At 45.3% G+C, this 27,537-nt stretch overlaps 1 protein-coding gene across 1 annotated transcript; it reads right to left on the reverse strand.

The window, feature by feature from the left end:
* Positions 1-16,844: 16,844 nt before the first annotated feature.
* Positions 16,845-18,513, reverse strand: CHD9NB (CHD9 neighbor). The gene has a single exon (XM_055100803.1). The coding sequence runs from the start codon at positions 18,390-18,392 to the stop codon at positions 18,234-18,236; it is 159 nt and encodes a 52-aa protein (XP_054956778.1). The 5' UTR covers positions 18,393-18,513; the 3' UTR covers positions 16,845-18,233.
* Between the last annotated feature and the right edge of the window lie 9,024 nt (positions 18,514-27,537).

The raw sequence follows: 27,537 nt of genomic DNA on the forward strand, positions 1-27,537 counted from the left end.
TTCTATGTCTTTGCTAGTGTGAATAGCAAAGTTGCAATAAATGTATGAGTGCTGGAATCTTTTTGGTAGAAAGATTTGTTTTCCTTTGGGTATGTATCCAGTAGTGAGATTGTTGGGTCAAATGGTAATTCTATTTTTAGTTCTTTCAGAAAGCGGGATTCCATTTCTTTTTTTCTTTTTTTTTTTTTTTTTTTTTTTTTTTGAGATGGGGTCTCACTCTGTCTCCCAGGCTAGAGTGCAGTGGCGCCAATCTTTGCTCACTGCAAGCTCTGCCTCCTGGGTTCACGCCATTCTCCTGCCTCAGCCTCCCGAGTAGCTGGGACTACAGGCGCCCGCCACCACGCCCAGCTAATTTTTTGTATTTTTAGTAGAGACGGGGTTTCACTGTGTTAGCCAGGATGGTCTCGATCTCCTGACCTCATGATCCACCCGCCTCGGCCTCCCAAAGTGCTGGGATTACAGGCGTGAGCCACCGCGCCCGGCCCTTTCCTTTTCTTTTCTTTTCTTTTCTTTTCTCCTGAGACAGGGTCTTGCTCTGTCATTCAAGCTGGAGTACAATGGCACAATCATGGCTCACTGCAAACTGGACCTCCCATGCTCAAGCCATCCTCCCACCTCAGCCTCCCAAGTAGCTGGGACTACAGGCACAAACCACCACGCCCAGCTAATTTTTGTATTTTTTGTAGATACCGGGTTTTTCTATGTTGTCCAGGCTGATCACAAACTCCTGGGCTCAAGTGATCTGTCTGCCTCGGCCTCCCAAAGTGCTGGAATTACAGGCATAAGCCACTGTGCTAGGCGGGAAAATTCCATTTCTTACCTTCACTTATTGCCTTGCCAAAGTAACTCTTTCCCAGTGGCCCTTCCTGACATTACTCAAAAACCAAACTGGATTATGCTGGATAGGGACCTTGTCATGAAGGTTATCTCTGTTTATCTGGACATCCTAGTAAACTGTTCACATCAGAAGCAGAGGAAAAACAAGTTCCTAGTTTCTCAACTATTTAACTGATAGTCTGACCTCCAGAAGCATTTCTCCCTGCACATTTTCACACCTTAAAATTCAAGTCTTTTGAGAAGCTGATGAAGAAGGCGAGTGTGGTGGCTCACACCTGTAATCCCAGCACTTTGGAAGGCCAAGGTGGGCAGATCACTTGAAACGAGGGCTTTGAGCCCAGCCTGGCCAATGTGGCAAAACCCTGTCTCTACTAAAAATACAAAAATTAGCCAGGCCTGGTGGCACACAACTATAGTCCCAGCTACTCAGAAGACTGAAATATGAGAATTACTTGAACCAGGGAGGTGGAGGTTGCAGTGAGCTGAGATCGCACCACAGCACTCCAGTTTGGGTGACAGAGGAAGACTCTGTCTCAAAATAAAATACAATAAAATAAAATAAGTAGTAGCAGAAGCTAATGAAGAAAACCCTGAGAGTTCTTAAACAGAGAAACCAGAAAAGAGTCTTGAGGAGGACAGAAGTTTAGAATCCATCTAACCTGTCTTTCCCAAGGTTAATTCCATGGAACATTGGCTCCTAAAGACACCCAGAAACAAAATGATACTGTGATTCAAAAAGTTGGAAAATCTTTCATGCTTTATTGTCTTCTTAGAACTTCATAGGGTACATTAAGACATTAAACGATCTGAAAAGTGGCCAGGCAGGATGGCACACACCTGTAATCCCAGCACTTTGGAAAGCCGAAGCGAAGGATCACTTGAGCTCAGGAGTTTAAGACCAGCCTGGGCAACAGAGTAAGACCTCATCTCCACAAATAAATCAAAAAGAATTAGCCAGTTGTGACAGCATGTGCCTGTAGTCCTAGCTACTCAGGAGGCTGAAGCAGGAGGATTGCTTGAGGCCAAGAATTTCAGACTGCAGTGAGTTATGATCACACCACTGCACTCCAGCCCAGCCTGGGTGACAGCAAGACCCTGTCTCAATCAATCAATAAATCAAGGATCTAAAAAGTCCTACAGCAAAGAAACCTGTTTGAAATCCCAAACTTATTCAACTGTCCAACCCTTTTTTCTCATAATAGCTATCAACATGCCTGGGATTATATTCTGGTAAATATATACACTGATATAATGGCTATAATAGTGGCCATTACTATTTATTATTCACTCTATGCTATATATTTATCATCATCTCATTTAATCCTAAAAATAACCCCATATTATTATCATATAATATGTTATATATGTGTGTGTGTGTGTGTAATTAAATAATTCAAACTTAAAGTTGCTGAAATTTCAAGTTATTCTGAGCCTCAAGAGAAATGTGGCTCACTGATCCCTGTGTTGTTCCTTACGAGTGGTGAAGTGGGAGATGAAATATGGTCACAGGTTCTTTGAGACTGCTCTGATTGAGTAGCAGGGGTCTGTGTTAGGCTGAATAATGACTGCCCCACCCCACAAAAAGATGTCTACATGCTAATTCCCAGAATCTGTGAACATTACCTTACAGGGCAAAAAGGATTCTGCAGATGTGATTCAGTTAAGAATACCAGAAACAAAGGGATGGCCGGGCGCGGTGGCTCACGCCTGTAATCCCAGCACTTTGGGAGGCCGAGGCGGGCGGATCACGAGGTCAGGAGATCAAGACCATCCTGGCTAACACGGTGAAACCCCGCCTCTACTAAAAATACAAAAAATTAGCCAGGTGTGGTGGCGGGTGCCTGTAGTCCCAGCTACTCAGGAGGCTGAGGTAGGAGAATGGCATGAACCCAGGAGGCAGAACTTGCAGTGAGCCGAGATCACACCACTGCACTCCAGCCTGGGCAACAGAGCAAGACTCTGCCTCAAAACAACAACGACAACAAAAAACAAGGGAACACAAGAAAACTTTTGAAGGTGATGAACATGTCTATTACCTTGATTGTGGTGATTTCATGGGTATATGCCTAGGTCCAAACTCATTAAATTGTATATATTAAATATATTAAATATGCACAGTTTATTGCACATCAGTTATACCTCCATAAAGCTATTTTTCTAAGTTAAGGATCTTGACATAGGGATATTGTCCTGAATTTTCTGGGTGGGCCCAACGTAATGACAAAGGTCATTACAAGACAGACCCAGGAGAGTCAGAGTGAGAGCAAGATGTGTGAAGGCTCCAACACACTGCTGGCAGAAATTAAAATGTTACAACTAATTTGAAAAAGTCACCTTTTTTTTCAAGTTAAACCTACATCTACCATATGACCCAGACATTCCACTCCAAGTTATTTACCCAAGAGAAAAGAAAGATTATATGCACACGGGCGTTTGGACATAAATGTTCGTAGTAGTTTCATTCATTCACAATAGTTAAAAACTTGTAATGAACCAAATATTCCTCTACAGGTGTTAAATAAACAGATGTTAAGTAAAATAAAGGTTAGTAAACTGTAGTATATCTGTACAATGGAATAGTAGTCAGGTTATTTTAAAATGGGCAGATAATTAGTACATACAAAACCATGGATGAACCACAAAATTACTAAAAGACAACCATAATCTGGTTTATGGTAAAAAGAGAGTATCAGTGGTAGCCAGGGCTGAAAGGAGGAAAGATGGCAAAGGGACCTGGGGCAGGTTTGAGGGTGATGGACACATTCTATGACTTGATGGTGGCAGTGGTTTCCTGGGTGTGGCAATGGTTTTTTGCATTTGTCAGAGCTCACTGAATTACATTTTACATTGATACAAGTTATTGTACATAATTACAGTTCAATAAAATTGATTTTTTTTTTTTTTTTGAGACGGAGTCTCACTCTGTCGCCCAGGCTGGAGTGCAGTGACACGATCTCCGCTCACTGCAAGCTCTGTCTCCAGGATTCATGCCATTCTCCTGTCTCAGCCTCCCAATTAGCTGGGACTACAGGCACCCGCCACCACGCCCAGCTAATTTTTTGTGTTTTTTAATAGAGACGGGGTTTCACCGTGTTTGCCAGGATGGTCTTGATCTCCTGACCTCGTGATCCACCCGCCTCAGCCTCCCAAAGTGCTGGGATTACAGGCGTGAGCCACTGTGCCCGGCCAATAAAATTGATTTTTAAAAACCTTAAAAAAAGAGAGAGAAATGTGGCTATGCAGCCAGTCATGTAGCATGCACCTACCAACTTCTGCTTCTCTGAGTGTAGATTAACTCTCTTTCTTATTCTTACACAGTAGATAACTTGCAAGATCAAGCAGCACGAAAGATCCCCTCAGATCATTGCCCCTCCTCACAAAATAATAAAATAAACTTCTTTGGAATGTAGCCATCTATACCCAAATTGCTATAATGTATGCACTTGTCTTCTATAAAAAATGTTGTAATCCTGCTAACGTTTCTCTGTCTCTGCCTAGTTAAGTGAATCCTTAACTTCACTTTGGAATGCTGACCTCATTCATTTGCAGTCCTTGTCTCCTGGGTGGCTATACTCAAGCTTTGCACTCAAATAAACTCTACACCTAGTCATATTTTCTTAATCTTATTCTTAAAGGTTGACATGTACATATAACATATAACATATACATATTATATTATGTAACATTTAACAGATGAGAAAACTGAGGCTCAGAACAGAGAAGTAATTTCTCCAGGCTGGTAAGTGGTGGAGCTACTGGCTGTAAAACTGGCAAATGCTGATAGGGTTCAGGACACACCACCCCAAAATATGACAGTGGGAGACCAGAATATGCTACCCTAAATATGCTTTCTTGGCGTAAGGATTATTTTAAGCTGATTATTTTGGGAAACAGAAGACAAAGAAGATGACTGGAAGTTACTCTTTTAGGCCAGGCGCGGTGGCTCATGGCTATAATCCCAGCAATTTGGAAGGCCGAGGCAGGCAGATCACTTGAAGTCAGGAGTTCGAGACCAGCCTGGCCAATATGGTGAAACCCCATCTCTACTAAAAATACAAAAATTACCCCTGCATGGTGGTGCGTGCCTGTAATCCCAGCTACTTGGGAGGCTGAGGCAGGAGAATCGCTTGAACACAGGAGGCTGGAGTGCTGTGATCCGAGATCATGCCAATGCAATCCAGCCTGGGTGACAGAGCAAGACTCTGTCTCAAAAAAAAATGATAACCAAATTATAATTATACTTTTTTTATTTTTTGTTTTTAAGAATAGAGACAGGGTCTCACCATGTTGCCCAGGCTGGTCCCAAAGTCCTCAGCTCAAACAATCCTCCCACCTCAGCCTCCCAAAGTGCTAGGATTACAGGCACGAGCCACCTCACCTGGCCAGTAATTACACTTTTAGAAATAGACTACACTCAGTGTGTAAGCTAGGACTTAAATTAGGTCTTCTAAATATTTTGTGTAATTCACATCATCTTGCAAAATTCCCTAATTTCCATGATGGCAAAAATAATTTGTATTTAGTCACTGGGGGACCAGAGAGAAAGGTAGAGAGAGAAAGAGACTGAGAGAGTATAAATGCGATGTATGTGTTCAGATTTGGAATAATTGTCAAATGCATTTGATGTTCAGCAACTTTGATTATTTATTTTAATTTTTTGTAGAGACACGAGTCTCACTGTTTCCCAGGCTGGTCTCAAACTCCTGGCCTCAAGTGATCCTCTCGCCTCAGCCTCCCAAAGTGCTGGGATTAGAGGTGTCAGCTACTGGACTGGCTGATGCTTAGCAATTTTTCAAAAGAAAGAAGGTAATCTTGGAACAAAGAAGAATTATATAATTGTGTAACAGGAACAAGGTCGTCAAAGTGTGAGCACACCCAACCTTCTCCCACTGGAGAGTTCTTTGCCAAACTGGTTTCAGGGATTTTGTAATAAAGAATCATAAAAATGATTCTGCAGGAGAGGAGAGAGGAAGGAAAGAACAGAGTCTTACTTGCTTAATTTCTGGGGCTCTTTTTTGTTAGGGAGAATTAGGTAATGAGCCAAGCAGAAAGGAAACTTTCTTTTTAAATGGCAAGGCAAAATTGATCTACATAATAAAGAACAAAAGGGGGATAGGGAGAGGCAAGAAACAGAAAAGCCACAGGGGCTAGAAGTTGAGGGTGAGTTTGAGGGGATTTGATAAGCAGCTCAAGGGCAGCTCTGGAGGTGAGAGAATTGGGGAGGAGAAGGAAAGTAATTTTGATACGTTTTGCTGTGGGTTTTGAAATGGATCCGCTTAATGTTTTTTAAGAGAGGCAGAAATGATTGAAATTCCTTTTTAATTAATTTGGGTTGGTAGATTGTGGTTCTAAGCCTGTGGAATTTAGAAGGATTACAGTTGCTTTTGACATTCCTATGTTTTCAAGTCCAGTATCTGCTACAGATGGATACTAGTCCAGGGCATTAACAACAAAAAACTGCACGCTACAATCTGGAACAATTTTACTAGAACATTTTTCATAAGTATTATTAAATGGTAGAATTTGGGATGATTTTATTTTCTCTTCTTTTGCATATCTATTTGTCTAAATTCTCTATAATAAACATGTATTACTTTTAATGAGAAAAAATGTGTTTATGCAATAATGGAGAATCAAAACTGAGTAAACTTGTTTTTTTCTCCTTCTGAATTTTTCTGTAAAGTCTCCCTGTCCCTACTCCTTCCTCACCTCCCAATGGCACCTGCAGAAAATATGGGAAAACGCCCTCATCATGCTGTCGAAAAATTGGGTTTTTTGTTGTTTATTTTATTTATTTTTATTTTTAGACAGGGTCTCACTCTGCCACTCAGGCTGGAGTGCAGTGACCAGATCACAGCTTACTGCAGCCTTGACCTCCCAAGGCTCAGGTGCTCCCGCTGTCTCAGCCCCCCAACTAGCTGGGACTACAGGTGTGCACAACCATGCCCAGTTAATTTTTGTATTTTTAGTAGAGATGGGGTTTCACCATGTTGTCTAAGCTGGTCTCAAACTCCTGGGCTCAAACGACCCACCCACCTCAGCCTCCCAAAGTGCTGGGATTACAGGTGTGACCACCACACCCGGCCGAAAATTTATCATCTTGTGATGCTATATAGGCCAGGCACGGTGGCTCACACCTGTAATCCCAGCACTTTGGGAGGCCGAGGTGGGCAGATCACCTGAGGTCAGGAGTTCAAGACCAGCCTGACCAACATGGTGAAACCCTATCTCTACTAAAAATACAAAAAAAATTAGCCAGGCGTGGGGGTGCATGCCTGTAATCCCAGCTACTCGGCTGAGACAGGAGAATCACTTGCACCCAGAAGGCAGAGGTTGCAGTGAGCCAAGCTCTTGCCACTGCACTCCAGCCTGGGTGACAGAGTGAGACTCTGTCTCAAAAAAAAAAAAAGCTATATAAATTCAAGTTCTAACCACTCCTTGGAGTTACTCATCACTGAGTACTCCCAAGTGTATGTGCAATGTACACATCAATAAATTTATCCTTGCTCTCTCTTGTTAATCTGTCTTTTGTCAGTCTGATAGCAACAGGAGTCAGCCAAATGCCTAGGTAGATAGGGGTGGGTACCCAGTGAAACTCCACCTCCAAGCCAAAGACAGTTTAAAGCCTGAAAGCCAAGCTACAAGTTAAATCCTCAGACCAGACTGAGAACCTTTCTTCCTGTTCAGCATGCTTTCCACTGATTGGTCCCCACCCTTCACCTATTTTACATACACCTACCTTTTCCTAATTGGTTTTCTACACTGTTGTGCCCACCTTTGAGTGGTGTCTTTGCTTTGAACTTCTTTGCATACTCACAAACCAGTTAGCACGTACTCCCTATTCTGAGTCCATGGTAGTCCCAGGCTTAGCCATATTAGGGAACTTTTCCCACCTTCAGGTAGGGGAACCACCTCCCTATATCCCCTCTCCACTGAGTACTTTCCTTTTCCTTAGTAAATTGTACTCCAGTCACTTTCCAGTATCCAAGCACCTAATTCTTCCTGGATGTGAGACAAGAACTTGGACCTAGCTGAGCTAAAGAGCAAAAAGACCACAACAAATCTAACTTTTAGGGTCACAACTAATGAATCTAAAATAGGTAGAGGGAAAATGACCTTTTTTCCCTTCTCATACACTATCAAAGGGTACCAGGGAAGAGATGAGACAGGCAACCTCTCTGGGCTGGAAACAATTGGCCATAGGGCCCAGAGATGACCCAGTAGAGTTACCATTTTATGGGAAGAGCCTGCCCTAATTATTCTCTATTCTCCTTCCAGCCCAACCCTTATACACACTTTACCAGGTAAAGTACATCATGGCCTGTATCTCTTTATGAAGAACAATGTTCTCAAGGCGAGTTGAGTATATGTATGTGACACAGTCTTATCATAATCAGTGGCTCATGAAAGCCATGGTGTGGAGGGAGTAGGGATATGTCTCCTCTAAATCAAGGGATGAGCTTGCATACCTTTAAGAAGACTCAAGCATGATTCAGAAACACATCTCAATGGTCAGGCTCTACCATCTCCTAACCCTGAAAATCTATCTGTAATTGTCCAAAGAGTTCTTCTTGCCCTCTTCCCAGAAAACCCAATGCACTGAGCACAGCAGTTGTTGTAGCAAAGAAAGAAAATAACCACAGGGGCAGCCAAGCAAGAGGACAGGAGTTAATTTTCTAATCTGCCTCTCTAAGAATTCAGAGGCTAGGGTTTTTCAAGGATACTTTGGTAGATGGGGGCTAAGGAATGGGGAATGTTGACTGGTTGGGTTGAGAATGAAATCACCAGGGATCAAAGCTGTCTCCTTGCATGGAGTCAGTTCCTGGGAAGGAGTCACAGGACCACTTGAGTCAGTTTCTTGGTATGGGCTACCAGTCTGAGCGGTGCTCAGGGGTCCATCAGAATGCAAGGTCAGAAAAATATCTCAAACACCAGTCTTTGGTTTTGCAATAATGATGTTATCTATAGGAGCAATTGGGGAGGTTACAAATCTTGTGACCTCTGGCTATATGACTCCCAAACCATAATTCTAATCTTGTGGCCAGTTTGTTCGTTTTACAGAGGCAGTTGTGGTCGCCAAGCAAGGAGATGGTTAGTTTCAGGGAGGGATTCTTATCATCTTCATTTTAAAGTTAAACTATAAACTAAATTACTCCCATAGTTAATGTAGCCTATGCCTCGGGATAAGCAATGACAGTTAGCTTATGAAGCTAGAAGCAAGATGGAATCAGCTATGTTAGATTTCTCTCACTGCCATAAAGTTTGCAAAGGCAGTTTCCCATCTCTCCTTCTGGAATTTGTTGACATCACTCTTCAGATTATTCTCCTCTATCGAAGAGTGATGGCATGGTGACTGTTTTAGGTTCCTAGGGATGATGTAACAAAATACTACAAACTGGATGACAACAGGAATTTATTCTCTCTCAGCTCTAGAGAGAGTCTGAAATCGAGGTGACAGCAGGGCCATGCTTCCTTTGGAGACTCTAGGAAAAAATCCTTTCTTGCCTCTTCCAGTTTCTCATGACCTGTGTGTTAAAGAAAGAATTTTCATGACACTTGTTAAAGATGGTAAGGCAGACTTTATTCGGGGGGACTACTACAGTGGGATTTGGCTGTAGGGGAGAAAGATTGGACTCAACTCAGAATACAACAAGGAAATGTGGGAATTTACAGCCAAGGAGCAAGTTGGGGATTGGTGAATGGAAAAATCACTGAGAGGAAACATCAGAGATAAAGGGGTATTCTTGCTAGACTGATTCAGCAGATTCTTGATGAAGGCAGGCCAGGGTAAGATATTGAGAGAGATATCGAGAATGGGGGATTTTCACTAAACTGATCCAGCTGAACTAGACTACACATGCCAGATGCGGAGACCAAAGGTCAGGGCCTTGAGGGCTTAGAGGAGCGCGATCAGAATTAGGTCAAAGGAGTCTTTGTTATAGCTGTTCTTTGGCTTGTAGCAGCATAACTCCCATCTCTGCCTCCATCTTCTCATGGTCTTCTTCCTCTATGTCTCTGTGTCCAAATCCTCCCATTTCTCTCATGAAGACACCAGTCAGCCAGGTGTGGTGGCTCACACCCATAATATCAGCATTTTAGGAGGCTGAGGCAGGAGGATCGCTTGACCCCAGGAATTTGAGACCAGCCTGGGCAACATAGTAGACCCCATCTCCCAAAAAAATCATTAAAAATTAGCCAGGCATGGTGGCACATGCCTGTAGTCTTAGCTACTTGGAAGGCTGAGGTGGGAGGATGACTTGTGCCTAGGAGTTTGGAGCTGCAATGAGCCGTGATCACACCACTGCACTCCAGCCTGTGTGACAGAGTGAGAACCTTTCTAAAAAAAAAAAAAAAGACACCAGTCATTGGATTTAGGGCTCACTCTAATCCAGCATGACCACATATTAACTTGGCTACATCTTCAAACCCTATTTCCAAATTAGGTCACATTCAAAGGTCCCAGGTGGACACGAAGTTTGGGAGGAGACTATTCAATGCGCTGCTGTGGTTAAAACCCTGGTCTTTAGAGCTCAAATTCCTATTCTGCCACTAACTAGCTATGTTAACTTGGGCAATTCATGCAACCTTCATAAATGTGCTGTCTCACCCATAAGGTATGAATTTTACCTTCCTTGTAGAGCTTTTGTGAGGAGCAAATTAGATAGCATTTATAAAGCATCTTTGAGCTCAATGCCTGGCACTTGGTGAATGTTCCGTGAGCAGAAGCCATTGGTCACCGTCTCCCATCAATCCAACCCCCAGTCCATCGCTGGCTCCTTTGCAGCTTATCTACTCCACCTGCCCTTTACATGTTGGTTTTTCCAGAGTTTTGTCCTTGATAGATGCTTTTCTGCTCCAAGCAGTGCCTCCCCTCAGGGTATATGTGTGTGGGGAGAGAATGCAGGCACCTTATCTACTGTACCTGAGGAATGCCAGCCCCTCCAAATTATCAGACCCAGAGGGCACTGAAGTGTGGTGGCAGTCACCTCTCACTCCTGCCTTGAATCAAGTAACCACCTCTTGAAACCACTTGTTATGTGGGCTCTAGATTGATGCCAAGCGGCCATAAAATTAACCACACAATGCCGTAGGCTAGACACCAAAACTCATACCCTGTAGTTCAACATTTAAAGCTAATCACTAATCAATGTTATTTCCTAAGCCAATGAGAATTCCTGTCAGACAACTTTGTATCCGCCCACCCCTTGTTCCCTTTTGCCTTTCAAAACCTGACTGTAACCTGGGCTGAATGGAACACTGCCCAAGGCAAGTTGAAAGTGTTTCCCGGGCAGCTGTCCTCACGTTGGCTTCATCAAATTTTTTTTTTTTTGAGATGGAGTCTTGCTCTGTCACCAGGCTGGAATGCAGTGGCACGATCTCGGCTCACTGCAACCGCTGCCTCCTGTGTTCAAGGGATTCTTGTGCCTCAGCCTCCTGAGTAGCTGGGATTACAGGCACGCGCCACCACACCCAGATAATTTTTGTATTTTTAATAGAGATGGGGTTTCACCATGTTGGCCAGGATGGTCTTGATCTCCTGACCTCATGATCCACCCGCCTCGACCTCCCAAAGTGCTGGGATTACAGGCGTGAGCCACTGCGCCTGGCCTCAAATGCTTTAAAATTATATTTTGTGCCTCAGCTTCTTCCCTTACAACAAGGCCTTTAGCTGCTGCTGCGTTCTGATGACTCTGTTGGGAGGAAAATTCTTCCTCTTCCAAGTTGGGTCCAGCAGTTTGAGGCCCACAAATTTAACTGAGAAAGGACCAATTAACAAGGATTTTTTTCCTACTTGCATATCGGAGTTTCCATAATAGAAAACTCATGGGAGAGCCCAAAGGAAAAGTTTGTATTATCAACTTAACAAAAGAGAGAGGTTTTTAGGGCTTCAGTGAGGGAGTGTGGAAGGTCCTAGTGGGCTTTTTGTTGCTAATAAATGGGCAATCTGCCTTCTTGGCAGCTAAATCTGCAGTAAACTCCCCCAGAGTGGGGTTAATGGAGCTGTAATTTTGGGAGGCTCTGCTTTAGTCAGGTAAGGGAAGTTCAGATAAGAGTTATTTCTACACCTTTTGCAGGTCAAATATTTTCACCTTAAAATAACCTTTACAGCAACCCTGGAGGTCCAAAAGGGTTCCCACAATTCCCAAATGAATTCCTCAAGTCTCAGCCTCTAAAGGCAAACTGCCTAGTACAAGCCCTAGCTGTGTCCTTGAGAGCTGGAAGAACTAGTTAACCCCCTATATTAGTCAGGGTCCTCCAGAGAAACAGAACCAACAGAATATATCGAGATATATAAGGGGAGATTTATTATGGGAATTGGTTCACATTATTATGGAGGCCAAGAAGTCCCATGTTATGCCATTGGTATGCTGGAGACCCAGGAAAGCCAGTGGTGTAATTCAGTCTGAGGCGGAAGGCATGAGAACCAGAGAGGCCACTGGTCTAAGCCCTGGAGTCTGAAAATCCCAGAACCAGGAGCTCCAATGTCTGAGGACAAGAGAAGATGGATGCCCCAGCTCAAGAAAAGAGAGAGAATTCTCTACCTTGTTGCTCTATTCAGACCTTCAACAGATTAGATTAATGACAGTGGGTCTTCTTGACACAGTCTACTGATTAAAACGCTAATCTCTTCCAGAAACACGCTCCCAGGCACACCCAGAAATAATGTTTTACCAGCTATCTGGGCATCCCTTAGCCAAGTTAAATTGACACATAATTTTATTTATCTATTTATTTTTTTGAGACAGAGCCTCACTCTGTCACCCAGGCTGGAATGCAGTGATGTGATCTAGGCTCACTGCAACCTCTGCCTCCCAGTTTCAAGCAATTCTCCTGCCTCAGCCTCCCGAGTAGTAGCTGGAATTACAGGCACGTGCCACCACACCTGGACAATTTTTGTATTTTTAGTAGAGACGAGGTTTTGCCATGTTGGCCAGGCTGGTCTCGAACTCCAGATCTCAAGTGATCCACCCACCTCGGCCTCCCAAAGTGCTGGGATTACAGGTGTGAGCCACTGCGCCCAGCCTTGACACATAAAATTAACCATCACACCCCCCCTGCACCCCCTGTACAACAATGGGGTTTTATTGTAGGGGAGAGAGATTGGGCTTAATTCAGAATACAACAAGGAAATGTGGGAATTTACAGCCAAGGAGCAAGTTGGGATCAGTGAATGGATTAAAACTCCCTGTGTTTTAATCTATAAAATGAGCACAGTGTGATGGTGAGGATTAAATGAGTTCTATATGTATTGCATTTGGAACAATGCTCAGACATGGTAAGAGTGATATAAGTGTTTGCAATCATTATTTACATTTTGTCCTATGGGCACCTCAAACTCAACACCTCTAAAACTCAACCCCTCATCTTCCCTTTAAACCTGCCCCTCCTTGTATGCTTTTTTTTTTCCTAGGTTGCCTTCTAATTGGTATTCATGCTTCTAGCTTTATCCCTCCCAACTCCATCCTCTAAACAGTTACCAGGGTGCTCTACCTAATATACAAATCTAAGTGGATCTGATTTACTCAGATCTCTCTGAAAATGACAGAAACCAAATTCAAACCACTGTAAACAAACAAACAAAAAGAGTGAGTTTATTGGCTTGTGAATCATCTAGGGGAAGAATTATTCTGGCGTGGCTGGATCCAGTTGCCCAAACAAGTTGATCAGGACCATGTCTCTCCTTCTCTCCACTCTGCTCCACTCTGCTCTGTGGCTTCATTCTCAAGCAGTCCCTTCCCAGTGGTTAAGAGTTTCCAGGACCAAATCCTACAATTTTATTAATTCTAAAAGAAGGTGAACTTTCCTTTCCTAATTGCTTCAATTAAAAGTTCAAAGAAGGCTGGGCGCAGTGGCTCACGCCTGTAATCCCAGCACTTTGGAAGGCCGAGGTGGCGGATCACCTGAAGTCAGGGGTTCAAGAGCTGCCTGGGCAACAAGGCAAAACCCCGTCTCTACTAAAAATACAAAAATTAGCTGGGCGTGGTGGTGGGTGCCTGTAATTCCAGCTACTTGGGAGGCTGAGGCAGAAGAATCGCTTGAACCTGGGAGGCAGGGGTTGCAGTGAGCCAAGATTTTGCTACTGCACTCCAGCCTGGGTGACAGAGATTCCATCTCAAAAAAAAAAAGTTCAAAGAAGACTCTCAGTGGACTAGTTTGGGTTTCTACACCCGCCCTTGAACCTATCACTTTGACAGGGGCTATGCAGTGCTCAGGCTGAAGTTTAAGAATGGGATCAGCCCCACCCAGTCATGCAAACTGAGAGTGAGGAAAGGGTTCCCCATGAGGAAAAAGATAAGATTTGTTACTAAAAAAACAGGATACTAACCAGTCAAAAGCCACTGACGTCCTAGCATCATTCTTCTGCCGAAAGACACCCCACTGCGCCCATCAAGATAAACTCTCAAGCTCTCAGTATAAAATACAAGGCATTTCATGATTTGATCCCTTTTGTTTTGGTACGGAGTCTCACTCTGTCGCCAGGCTAGAGTGCATGGTCATGGTGCAATCTAGGCTCACTGCAACCTCCGCCTCCCAGATTCAAGCGATTCTCGTGCCTCAGCCTCCCAAGTAGCTGGGATTACAGGCATGCACCACCACACCCAGATAATTTTTTTTTTTTTTTTTTTGTATTTTTAGTAGAGACGGGGTTTCACCATGTTGGCCAGGATGGTCTTGATCTCCTGACCTCGTGATCCACCCACCGTGGCCTCCCAAAGTGCTGGGATTACAGGTGTAAGGCACTGTGCCCAGCCCCTGATTTGATTTTTTACTTGTCAAGGTTTACCTCCCTGTCCCTGTAATAGGGCACCTTAGGCTCCTATTACACTGTACATTGTGCCCCATGCAGTTCTTGTACCCAACTCCAGGTCATACATTCCCTTCCGAAATACCCATCCTGTTTGTCTAATTCCAACTTACTCTTGAAAGCTCTTGGGTCTCATCGAGACTGGAAAGATCTCCCTGGACCACCCTGTTCCAGGCGGTACTCCCACAAAGATGGCACTTTATGAACATTTTATGAACACTAAGGAGTTTGGCATAGAGTAGTTGCCCAGTAAACACTGAATTAATAAATGAATACAGGAATGAATGAATGATGAGTGATAGAGTAGAAACTCAACAAATATTTGTTGAATGAATCAATTGGTTAAAAGAAAAAAATGTATTGCCTCATGTAACTAAAAAATCCAGGGTAAGAGCTGAATGTATGAATAAATGGATAGATGAATGGATGGAAAGATGAATGGATGGATGGAAAGATGGAAGAACTGATGAACAGATAGGTGGATGGATGGATGGATAATGGATGAAAGGATGGATAGACAGATGGAAAGAAAGATGGAAGGACTGATGAACAGATGGGTGGATGGATGGATGGATAATGGATGAAAGGATGGATGGACAGATGGAAAGAAAGATGGAAGGACTGAAGAACAGATGGGTGGATGGATGGATGCATGGATGATGGATAATGGATGGAAAGATGGATGGATAGATGGCTGGATGAAAGGAAGGAAGGAGGCATGGATGGATGATGGATAGATAGATACGTTAACTAATAAACCTCTCCTCTTCCAGCAGTTTGGGAAGTTGGCCTTTGCAGGCCTGTTTTTCCAGAGGTTAAAGTTATATTTCAGTAGACATAATCCTGACCACTTTTACCAGGCACTTTAGAAATTCTCGAACCTCAAAGGGAGACAGACGAGTGATGCTAGGCTCCAGTGGATAACTGGAATGTCCTTAAAAGGAAACTGAGTACTTTTTTCTGTTAGAGATTAACTTCCTAGTAAATTGCAGCATGCCGGCCACAGCTGGAGGTAGATGAAGAATTCTGTTTTTAAAAGCCCTCAGAGAACTTGAATTTAATTAAATGAGCATTTTATTCCATTCCAAAAGGAAGCAAAACAAACCACCCTGTTTCTGAACTTCGAAGGACCTAAAGCTTCCTTCCTTTGATTTGGTAAAAAGCTGAGTGAGCTCCGCCCCTCAGGAGCTAGTGAAATAAGGGCAGCCCCACCTCAAAGCCTCACCACCAGCTGCGAACTCTTTCCATAGAGTCCTGAGTGTGGACATTGCAAGCAGCTCTCACCATGCAAGGTCCTGTTTTGCAAGGTAAATTTCCACTAGTAGGGAGGAGGAAGAAAAACAGAGTTGTCTTTAAAAAAAAAAAAAAATTGAAAGGAGTTCCCAGAGCTTGGCCTATCCCCAGTAAGCTGTGCAAAGAGGCCCCAAACTTCCTGATCCCCAGCTGCAAGCCCAGGCCTGTTTCCTGGCCTGCAGCAAGCTTAGCACCCCTGGGACAGGGCAGGGCTTTGGGCCAGCTGACAGGGCCCCCATCCCTCCTGCTCCTCCAGGCTCTGCTGAAGCAAAGGGAAGCTCTGTAGTCAATTTCAGGCTGAACTGCTTTGCTTTTTGTGCCTCCTTCCTTATTTCTTCCTCACCGCAGTTGCCTTATTGCTCAAAAGAATCTCAATCAGTTTCTCAGGTTTTTATGGCCAAAAAGAAGGGTCCTTTGCAGCACCTTACTGCTTTGCCCTCCCTTTCTCCCTCCCTGCCTCATCCCTCATTCCTCCAACTTCCTCGATTTCTTCCTTTCCTTCTCGCCCACCCTCTCCCCATTTTTCTCTTCCTCCCTCCTCCCTACCCCTTTTCCCTCACCCCTCTCCTTTCCCTTCCTCCCTCCATCTCCCCTCTCCTTCTCTCCCTCTCCCTTTCTGCCTCTCCCCGCTCTTTCATCTCCCTACCTCTTCCCTTTCTCTCCCTCACCTTCTTTCCCTCCTCCCTGTCTTCCTCTGTTTCCCCTCCTCCTTTCTCTTCTTGCCCTCTCTCCTCCCTCCTCTTCTCCCTCTCCCTACCTCTTTCCTCTTTCTCTCCCTTCCCCCCTCCTCTCCCTCCTCCCTTTCTTCATCTTTCCTCCCTTCCCTCCCTCCCTTCTCCCACTTCCCTCTCCGTCTCTTCCTCCCTCCCCGTCCCCCACCACCAGAGTAAAAATAAAAAGTCCCTCAATGCATCACCCAACCTGCAGTGGGGCAACTCCAAGCTGACCGGTTACGTACTTCTCAATAGGCAGGTAGGTCCCAGTGAATAAAGAAAAATGGTCCTCACTATGCACAGGCTATAAAGGGACTAGTATTTCAGTTTAATCATGAAAAAGGCTCTCTGCTTTAAGAAGCACTCTACATGCGTTTCCCAAGCCAAACTGCTGGGGCTCAACTGTGGGTTCTGCTCCTTCCTGGCTGCCCAAACTCAGGCAAGTGACTTTATTTCCTCCATTTCCTCATCTATAAAATGGGTGGCACCCAACCATCTATAGTTGGGTGGCATTAAACCGTCTATGGAAAGTCCTCAGCATGGCGCCTGGCACAAAGCAACGGCTCCCTCGCCTCTGTTCTCACTCCTGTTCCACAGAATTACACCCACTCTTCTCTGCTGATCCTCTAATCTCAGATCCCCAATTCTGTCTTTCAAATGTGTTGTGTCATCATTTATTTGCAAACATGTCTATTTGATTTCAAATGAAAACGCTTTTGAGTGGAATTAAAAAACAAAACACATGCGGGGGAGAAAAGAAAGGCTGACAGACATGTTAGTAAACAGCGAAATATTTTTGAAAGCTGGATGCAGATAGCTCAGATGCTAGAGGGTTGAAATGGACAGACTTTGGCTAGGAAGAGATATGTGAATGTTAGCAGAGGGATCTTTCTTGGGGATTAAGGAATCAGGAACACAAATCTCTCTTCTTTCCTTCCCACCAGGGCTCCATGCCCCCCTTACTGGAGGACCAAGACCTTGTTGCCTTCAATTTACGGGATCCCAGTGGGATCCTGATATTTTCCATAGTTTCTTAACAACATTTCAAGTTAAATATTAAAATTATTCATAGACAGGGTGTGGAGTGAGCCAAGTGCAACACATTGCTGTCAGGGGTGTTGGTTACTCCGCCAGCTGTTGAAAAAAGGAGAAAGAAAGAGAGCAAACTGAGATCCACACACCCCACACATTATGACCAAGGCGCCTTCTGACTTCAGGAAAGCCAGGCAGACGGGGATCCCTGGACGCTCACAGCTTGGCAGCAGATATTCACTGGAGCCAGAACAGTCTGCTCTGAGGCTTGTCTGCATCCAGAAGTTGCAGGAAAGTTCCACAACGTGTGAAGACTTCTTTTGTCCTCTCTGAGGGAGAGCTGGGGAAATAGGATTCCTTATAGACTTATCCTCCCCACCTCTCCAATGAGCAAAGGCTGCTAAAAACTTCTGAAGCCTGAATCCCAAAGCTGGAGGCTTTCTCTCTCCTCCCAGTGATCGGAGCTTCTCAGGGTGGGGATTGTCTCATGGTTCTGGGGCCAAAGGCAGTTCCAGGAAGGAGGTGAGGGTCCGACTCTGGAGAGAGGCATCTCAGCTCTTTGGCTTAGGGGTTCCATCCTTCAGTGGGGCATCCTTGCAGTCTGCTGCCTGGGTGCCGGTCTCCAGACCTGGCTCTCCTCCCTTGCACTCTTCTTCAGGCTTCTGGGACTCAGCTGCCACCGTGGTGTTCTTGCTGGAGTGGCACCCCATCTCAGAGGGACACAGAGGATCCAGTGCCCTTGGACGTTCCAGGAGGAGGAAGGTCTGTGCCTTCCTCCTTGGGGGCCAGTGTTAAATAACCATCCTCTTGGAGCACTGTAGAAAAGAGCCAGTTCCGTTTCTATGGCCACAAGGAGACGCCCCACTGTGCATAAGGAACCCCCTGTGGGGTGGGCAGGGCCTGGAGAGCTGCCCTTCCGGCTAACCTGGCCAATTCCAGGCACTGTGCCCCATTCATTCCACCAGAAGAATTCCCTTTTGTTTAATCTATAACTTACAAATCATCCCACCACCACCTCCTAGTTACTTGTAAACACCAGCCCCTATCTTCACATGCAAAACAAGCCCTGTCACTATGCAACGGGCTGTAGCCTGCCTTGTATCTCAGGGCCACATTAAGTTCCTGGGACTCACCCCCTACTTAGAGACCACCCTTTAACCTAGAATGCCAACTCCACCCACTGTTGAGGAATAGGGAGTCTTAGGACCGTGGACTCCCAGGGTTACCCAAACAGGTAAGTCATTAAAATAACTAGCTAATAGATGCTGGGTACTACTCTGTGCCAAGAACAGTTCACATCCATTATTTGTTTACAACCCTAAGAAGTAGGTGTATTATTTAATCTTCATTTAACACATGGAGACACTGAAGCACAGGGAGGTTGAGTAATTTGTCTGAGGTAGTTTCTAACAGCCAGCAAATAGGAGAGCTGGGATTTGAACCCAAGTCATCTGCCTTCCAACCTCTTATATTTTACTTTCTTATTTTTTTTTACTTGTTTTTGAGACAAGGTCTCACTCTGTTGCCCAGGCTGGAGTGCAGTGGTGCAATTATGGCTCACTGCAGCCTCAACCTAGGCTCAAGTGATCCTCTCAGCTCAGCCTCCCAAGTAGCAGGGACTATAGGTGCGTGCCACCATGCCCAGCTAAGTTTTGTTTGTTTTGTTTTTTTGTAGAGGTGCCGGGAGTTGGAGGGTGGTGGGGTTCTCACTTTGTTGCCCAGGCTGATCTCGAATTCCTGGGTTCAAGCGATCGGCCTGTTCAGCTTCCCAAAGTGTTGAGATTACAGGTATAAGCCATCCTGTCTCTTTATCAGTATGCTAATCTTATCTGTTTTGAAGACCCCATCAGGCTATCTTCACACACCATGACAGATGTTATCCACTTTGTAGGCTGTTATTGTGCTTTTAATCTGGGGCACATGGGTACAGGTTTTTGCAGCTGTGAGCAATCTCTGATGTGAATACTTCCTTAGTGAAGCCTCGCGTTCTATGGAACTGGAGTTTGGAACTCTTGTGCTCTATAGTTGACCCTATGTTATTTTCTGATCACCTAGCATTCCTTTTCCTAACTCTAGTAGGGGACTGATAATCCTGACCCAGCTCCTAGGAAGCTAGATGGAGGGTCACACAGGACTGTGAAGTGGCTTTTCAGAGAAGTACATTTACAATGATTCTTTGTGTACGCACACAGCAGTCAAAGGTGACATTGACTCGGATTCACTTGTGGAGGGCAGGTGCATACCGGCCTCGGGCACTTTACACAGACCTTCTTGGTTACTCCTCCCAATCACACAGTCCTACAAGGAAGTATTATTAATCCCACTTTATAGTTCAAATCACTGAGTCCAGAGTGGTTAGGTCGGTTACCTGGGGTCACAAACCTGGTAAGCAGCCAGCTCAGAATGCAAGCACAGGTCCCACTGTCTCCAGAGCCTGTGATCTTCCCACTCCAACCCCCTTTCTGCCCCTGCCTCTGGTTAGTGCCATTCCTCCTCCCTGGGTGTGGGAATTCAGTGATCTGCAAGAATGCCGCAAAACTCCCCTATAAATCAGCTTTCTTTGAACAAGCTTCTTGCCAACAGGGCCTGGCAGAGTGACAATTCAGAATACATTATGATGCTATTTACCTCTCCCACATAAATGCCAAAGTATACTTTGGGGCTGTCAGGGTGGAAGAGGGAGGTTTCATTTACCTTCCAATTAAGATGCCCTGTTTGAGGCAAATCCTTATTTGGATATTGGGATCCAGGGCCAACAATCCTCTTTTGAAGCCTCCAAATTAATCATGCTTAACTCAAGTCAGCCCAAGAGACAGGCAGCAGGAGCACCCAGGGGCAAGGTGAGAAACCCTAGGATTGTGCATGGACCAGTTTAGAGGCAAGGTCCATGGGATTAGGTGAGGGAGTCTTTACAAAATGAATGTGGTAAGAAAACTTGGCTTGCAGCTGGGCATGGTGGCTTATGCCTGTAACCTAGCACTTTAGGAGGCCGAGGCGGGTGGATCACTTGAATCCAGGAGCTCAAGACCGGCCTGGCAACATGGTAAAACTCCATCTCTACCAAAAAAAAAAATACAAAAATTAGATGAGCGTGGTGGGGTATGCCTGTAGTCCCAGCTACTTGGGAGGCTGAGGAGGGAGGATGGCTTGGGCCCAGGAGATGTAGGTTGCAGTGAGCCAAGATTGTGCCAATGCCCTCCACCCTAGTAAACAGAGCTAGACCCTGCCTTAATTTAAAAATCTTCTTTAAAAAGAAGCCTTGTCTTGCCTGTGACCACCTCTCCCTGACACATCCTGGATGAGTTGTATAATCTGTGGGACCAAGAGCAAAATAAAAATGTGGACTCCTTGTTCGAAATGATTGAGAATTTCAAGACAGTGACAGCAGAACTTTAGATGAAGCACAAGGCCCATGAATCCAGCCCTGTCCACACCCAACCTCTTCCTCAACTCCCAGAAATGGATTCACCTCGGATGAGGACTGTGATTTGCCAGATCTGCTAGCTGGCTCAGCTCAGGGTACACAGCCCTAGGAATAGAATATGACCAGAAGAAAGGCAAGAACAGAGAAATGAGGTATGGGCAACCCAAAGATGGATGGGACCTCAGTAGATCACATTTTAAATATTTTCAGCTTTAAACTGTTTCCTTAGACATTACCACCCACAAAACATAGCAAACATGCACACGCACACACACACACACAAATCCACATTAAAAACACAAAAACTTCTTGGAAAACATACTGACCCTGTCATATGTTGGCGAGGTTGTAGAGCAACTGGAACTCTCATATATTGCTAGTGGGAACCATGATATGGTGCAGCCCCTAGAGAAAACAGTTTGGCAGTTTCTTAAGAATTATACATTTACCATAGGGCATTTACCTGTATTAGTGAGCCCTGGATGCCATAAGAAAATACAACAGACTGGGTGGCTTACACAAGACATCTATTTCCTCACAGCTCTGGAGGCTAGAAGTTCATGAGCAAGGTGCCTGCAAAGTTCAGGTTCTGGTGTGGGCTCCCTTCCTGGCTTGTAGATGGCACCCTTCTCACTGTGTCCTCACATGGCCTTTTCTCAGTGCTTTTGGAAAGAGAAAGCTCTGATATCCCTTCCTCTTCTTATAAGGATACCAGTTCTATCAGATTTCAGCCCCATCCTTACGACGTCATTCAACCTTAATTGCCTCCATAAAGTCCCTATCTCCAAATATAGTCACATTGGAGTTCAGGGTTTCAACATATAAATTTGGAGGTAGGGCCAGGTGTGGTGGCTCACACTTGTAATCTCAGCAGTTTGGGAGGCCGAGGTGGGTGGATCACTTGAGGTCAGGAGTTCAAGACCAGTCTGGTCAACAGGGTGAAACCCCATCTCTACTAAAAATACACAAATTAGCCAGGTGTGGTGGTGTGCACCTGTAGTCCTGCCTACTCGGGAGGCAGAAGTGGGAGGATCACTTGAGCCTAGGGGAGTCCAGGCTGTAGTGAGCTACGATTGTGCCATGGCACTCCAGCCTGGGTGACAGAGACACTGTCAAAAAAAAAAGAAGGGAAGGAAGGGAGGGAGGGAAGGGAAGGAAAGGGAAGGGAGGGAGGGAGGGAGGGAGGAAAGGAAGGAAGGAAGGAAGGAAGGAAGGAAGGAAGGAAGGAAGGAAGGAAGGAAGGAAAGAAAAAAAATCAAATTTACTGTTTATTAAGAAAATTTGGTCTGGGTGCAGTGGCTCATGCCTGTAATCCCAGCACTGTGGGAGGCTGAGGCAGGCAAGTCACTTGAACCCAGGGGTTCGAGACCAGCCTGGTCAAAATGGTGAAACCCCATCTCTACAAAAAACAGACAAAAATTAGCTGGGTGTGGTGGCATGTGCCTGCAGTCCCAGCTACTCCAGTGGCTGCAGTGGGAGGTCACTGGAATCTGGGAGGTGGAAGAGGTAGAGATTGCAGTGTGCCAAGATTGTGCCACTGCACTCCAGCCTGGGCTACAGAGTGAGACCCTGTCTCCAAAACAAAAAAGGAAAGAAAATAAAATAAAAATTTTTAAAGATCAAACAACAAAAATAAATAAAAACCACTTGCCAGGACCCTAGGGGGCTTATTTGCCATCTAGTCCTAGTACTCGAGATCATTTAAAATTCTCTCTCTCCTGCTTCTCACTCACTTACTCATTCAAACAAACAAACAAAAAGCGCTTGCCACTCATTTAGCTCAACAGCTCTTTATTGAACCACAAGGTACAAAGTTCCATTTTGGGTGCTGTGCAGTTTACAGAACTTTAATCGCAATTAAGGAGGCCTGAGCCTACAGGCCAAGAGGGCTTGTGTGCACAGGGTCACCTAACAGCTATGACTATAGGTCAGGAGAGTGGCCAACCCAAGGCACCCTGCAGAAGGGAAGCTGGGGACATAAGCACCCAACCTCACTCTCCTCCCTGCCTCTGGTCTCTCCCAGGTATACAATTGGCCAAACCCAGCTTGAAACTAGTAGGTATATAAGCCTTTGGTGTTGCCCATTTAAGTCAGGCTCCAAACACACAGAGCAGGATGGAAAGTGGATACAGAAGACATGTAGCACCACCCACATGGATCGGACTCTTGGTTTTTTATTTATTTATTTATATTATTTTTTAATAGAGATGGGGTCGCACTATGTTACCCAGGCTGCTCTCGAACTCCTGGGCTCAAGAGATCTTCCTGCCTCAGCCTCCCAAAGTGCTGGGATTACAGGCATGAGCCACTGGGCCCAGCCAGTTTGTTTTTTGAAATCAGGTCTCACTCTGTTGCCTGGATGGAGTGCAGTGGAGCGGTCATGCATGGCTCACTGCAGCCTCAACCTTCTGGGCTCAAGCCATCCTCCTGTCTCAGCCTCCTCAGTGGCTAGAACTACAGGTGTGTGCCACCACCCCCAGCTATTTTGTGTGTGTGTGTGTGTGTGTGTGTGTGTGTGTGTAAACAGGGGTCTCACTATGTTGCCTAGGCTGGTCTCGAACTCCTAGCATCAAGTGATCCTCCTGCCTCGGTCTCCCAAAGTGTTGGGATTACAGACATGAGCCACCGCACCTGGAGGATCTTACTCCTGATTAAGGGGCATAGAATCTGCTGGAGGAGGCCACATTCTTGCAGCAAATTATACTATTTAGCAGCATCAATAAGTCCTTTAATATGGAAGATGTCACACTGGAAATAGGGGACAGGGGAGGGCTTCCTAGAGCAGGCCACATTTGAGCTGGACCTAGAAGGATGCGCAGAATATCAGCTAGTAAAAGAGGGAAGGACACAGTGGCCAAAATGAGCAAATATAAAATCCCTTCCCAAGAGTACAATTTAATTCACCAGTCATTGATGGGAAGGCAGGTAGTGGTCATGGTTAAAAGCAGTTTCAGCATGAGAGGAGCCTGGGTTTGAATACCACCTCTAGAGTGTACATGCTGTATGCCCTTCAGCAAGTTGCTTAACATTTTTGACTCAGTTTCCTAATCTGTAAGATGTAATTAATAATAACTGCTTCCTGCGACTGGGCACGGTGGCTCATGTCTGTAATCCCAGCACTTTCGGAGGCCGAGGTGGGCGGATCACTTGACGTCAGGAGTTCAAGACCAGCCTGGACAACATGGTGAAACCCTGTCTCTACTAAAAATACAAAAATTAGCCAGTCGTGGTGGTAGGTGCCTGTAGTCCCAGCTACTCGGTAGGCTGAGGCAGGAGAATCGCTTGAACTGGGAGGCAGAGGTTGCAGTGAGCTGAGATTGCTCCACCCTACTCCAGCCTGGGTAGGAGTAGTAGTATCTCAAAATAATAATAATAACTGCTTCCTGGGCTGTGCATGGTGGCTCACACCAGGAATCCCAGCACTTTGGGAGGCCAAGGTAGGTGGATGGCTTGAGCTCAGGAGTTTGAGACCAGCCTGAGCAACATGGTGAGATTCTGTCTCTACCAAAAATATAAAAAATTAGCCAGACATGATGGCACACACCTGTGGTCCCAGCTACTTGGGAGGCTGAGGTGGCAGAATCACTTGAGCCTGGGAGGTGGAGGTTGCAGTGAACCAAGATCACACCACTGCACTCCAACCTGAGTGACAGAATGAGACCCCGTCTCAAAAAAATAAAATAAAATAATTGCTTCCTGGGATTTTTGGAAAGAGTCAATGAGACAGAATCAGTTCATCTGCTATTACACTTCATAACACCTGACAGGGTTTGCAGGTACAATCCAGGACCAGAATGTGACCAGTCTTATTCCTACCAATCATAGACACACTGTGACCTCAAGAGTTAAGTTGCCAGTCAGTCCACAAGCCAGCCTCACAAGACCAAGTGTCCTTCTGGGACGGGTACCCAGGCCCTTTCCCTTTGGTCTCTTTGGCATTTCTCCCTCTTTCCTTCTCTACGCCTTCTGCTGGGGACCTGACACCATCTTGCCCATGACTCCAGTGCCACCATTTCTAGCTGCATCCACTTTAGACCGCAGAGGATCCTCACCCTCTTTTTTTTTTTTTTTTTGAGACGGAGTCTCGCTCTGTCTCCCAGGCTGGAGTGCAGTCGTGCGATCTTGGCTTACTGCAAGCTCCGCCTCTCGGGTTCACGCCATTCTCCTGCCTCAGCCTCCTGAGTAGCTGGGACTACAGGCGCCTGCCACCATGCCCGGCTAATTTTTTGTATTTTTAGTAGAGACAGGGTTTCACCATGTTAGCCAGGATGGTCTCGATCTCCTGACCTCGTGATCCGCCTGCCTCGGCCTCCCAAAGTACTGGGATTATAGGTGTGAGCCACTGCCTCTGGCCTGATCCTCACCCTCTTTAATGGAGACTCACTCTAGAAGATAAATATTCCCTTTCTTACTAAAAAATAGGTCACATCTCATAACATAATTTTATGAATTTATTTTAAAAAACAAAAGTAAACAAAATTCTCCCTTTGAAGAAAAGGGTGAACAGAACAAGAAAGCAAAAGGGATAAAAATGAGTAAATGTCCAACAATGATAGTCTGGATTAAGAAAATGTGGCACATATACATCACGGAATACTATGCAGCCATAAAAAATGATGAGTTCATGTCCTTTGTAGGGACATGGATGAAGCTGGAAACCATCATTCTCAGCAAACGATCACAAGGACAAAAAACCAAACACCGCATGTTCTCACTCATAGGTGGGAATTGAACAATGAGAACACTTGGACACAGGAAAGGGAACATCGTACACCAGGGCCTGTTGTGGGGTAGGGGGAGGGGGGAGGGATAGCATTAGGAGATATACCTAATGTAAATGACGAGTTAATGGGTGCAGCACACCAACATGGCACATGTATACATATGTAACAAACCTGCACGTTGTGCACCTGTACCCTAGAACTTAAAAGTATAATAAAAAAAAAAATATATATATATATATATATATAATGAGTACCTTGCCTATCCTGTTCCATATATAAAGCACAGCGTCCAGCACATAGTAGGTGCTTAGTAAACAGTAGTGAGGTGTTCAGGGCATGTGCCTTGGAATAAGATAATCCAGATTCACGTTCTGGGTACATTACTTGCTAACTCCTCTACCTAGGGCAAGTTACTTAAACATTGCAAGTCTCAGTTTCTTCGCTGAGAAAGTGGGGAGAGTAACAGTGCCTACTTTGTAGGATTACTGTGAAGATTAAACTAAATTGTCAATCTAAAATCCTTAGTGCATGAGCCAGGTATGGCAGCTTGTGTCTATAATCCCAGCTACTTAGGAGGTTGGGGTGGGAGAAATGCTTGATGCCAGGAGTTCTAGACCAGCCTGAGCAACATAAAAAACAAAACAAAACAAAACAAAAACAATAAACCCCATCTCTTAAAAAAAAAAGAAATAAAAATTTAAAAATTAGCCAGGCATGGTGGCACATGCCTGTAGTCCCAGCTACTTGGGAGTCTGAGGTGGGAAGATCCCTTGAGCTCGAATTTGTGGCTGCAATGAACAATGATCACCTGGATGACAGAACAAGACCCCATCTCTTAAAGAAAACTGTTAGTGTCTAACACATTATAAATATTTTATTATTGTTATTTACATACTTCAGCCTACCAAAACTCCTGTTTTCCATGGAGAAAACAGACCTGTTGATAACTCTGCAGTTTCCAGAAACACTGTGATTAGCAGAATGAGAAAAATGCCAGGAGAACTCAGAAGAGAAAGTCACTAGGAAGACTTAATCTCATCAGGTGATGCCAGAATCCAGAGGTTGTAATCTAGGACTTTGCCCAGGCATGCTTTGGCGCACAGTGGTGGGGAGGGAGCTGTTGCAAAGATGGGGCAAGAATGGTCTGGACATGACTCAGACACTTTAAAGTGAAAGAATGGGAAATTGTCTGCCAGCTGGTATTTACCATGGGCAGTCAGCACTCCTCTGACTGATTCACCTTCACCAGGGCACCAGCCTGCAATGAAGTAGCTGGGGCTGGTTCCTTTTAGTGACACCCACCATCCCTTGCCCTTCCAGGTATTGTCCACAGATGACACCTCCTCCTCCTCCTCCTGCTCCTCCTCCTGCTCTGCTTCCTCCTCCTCCCCCTGCTCCTGCTTCTCCTCCTCTTCCTCCTGCTCCTTCTCCTCCTCCTCCTGCTCCTCCTCCTGCTCTTCCTGCTCCTCCTGCTTCTCCTCTTCTTCCTCCTGCTCTTTCTCCTCCTCCTCCCCCTGCTCCTGCTCCTCCTCCTCCTGCTCCTTCTCCTCCTCTTCCTGCTCCTGCTCCTCCTCCTCCTGCTCCTTCTCCTCCTCTTCCTGCTCCTCCTCTCCTTCTCCTCCTCCTGCTTCTCCTCCTGCTCCTCCTCCTCCACCTGCTCCTCCTCCTTCTCCTCCTCCTGCTCCTCCTCCTTCTGCTCCTTCTTCT

This window comes from Pan paniscus, chromosome 18, assembly GCF_029289425.2.
Source record: "Pan paniscus chromosome 18, NHGRI_mPanPan1-v2.0_pri, whole genome shotgun sequence".
Classification (NCBI taxonomy): Eukaryota; Metazoa; Chordata; class Mammalia; order Primates; family Hominidae; genus Pan; species Pan paniscus.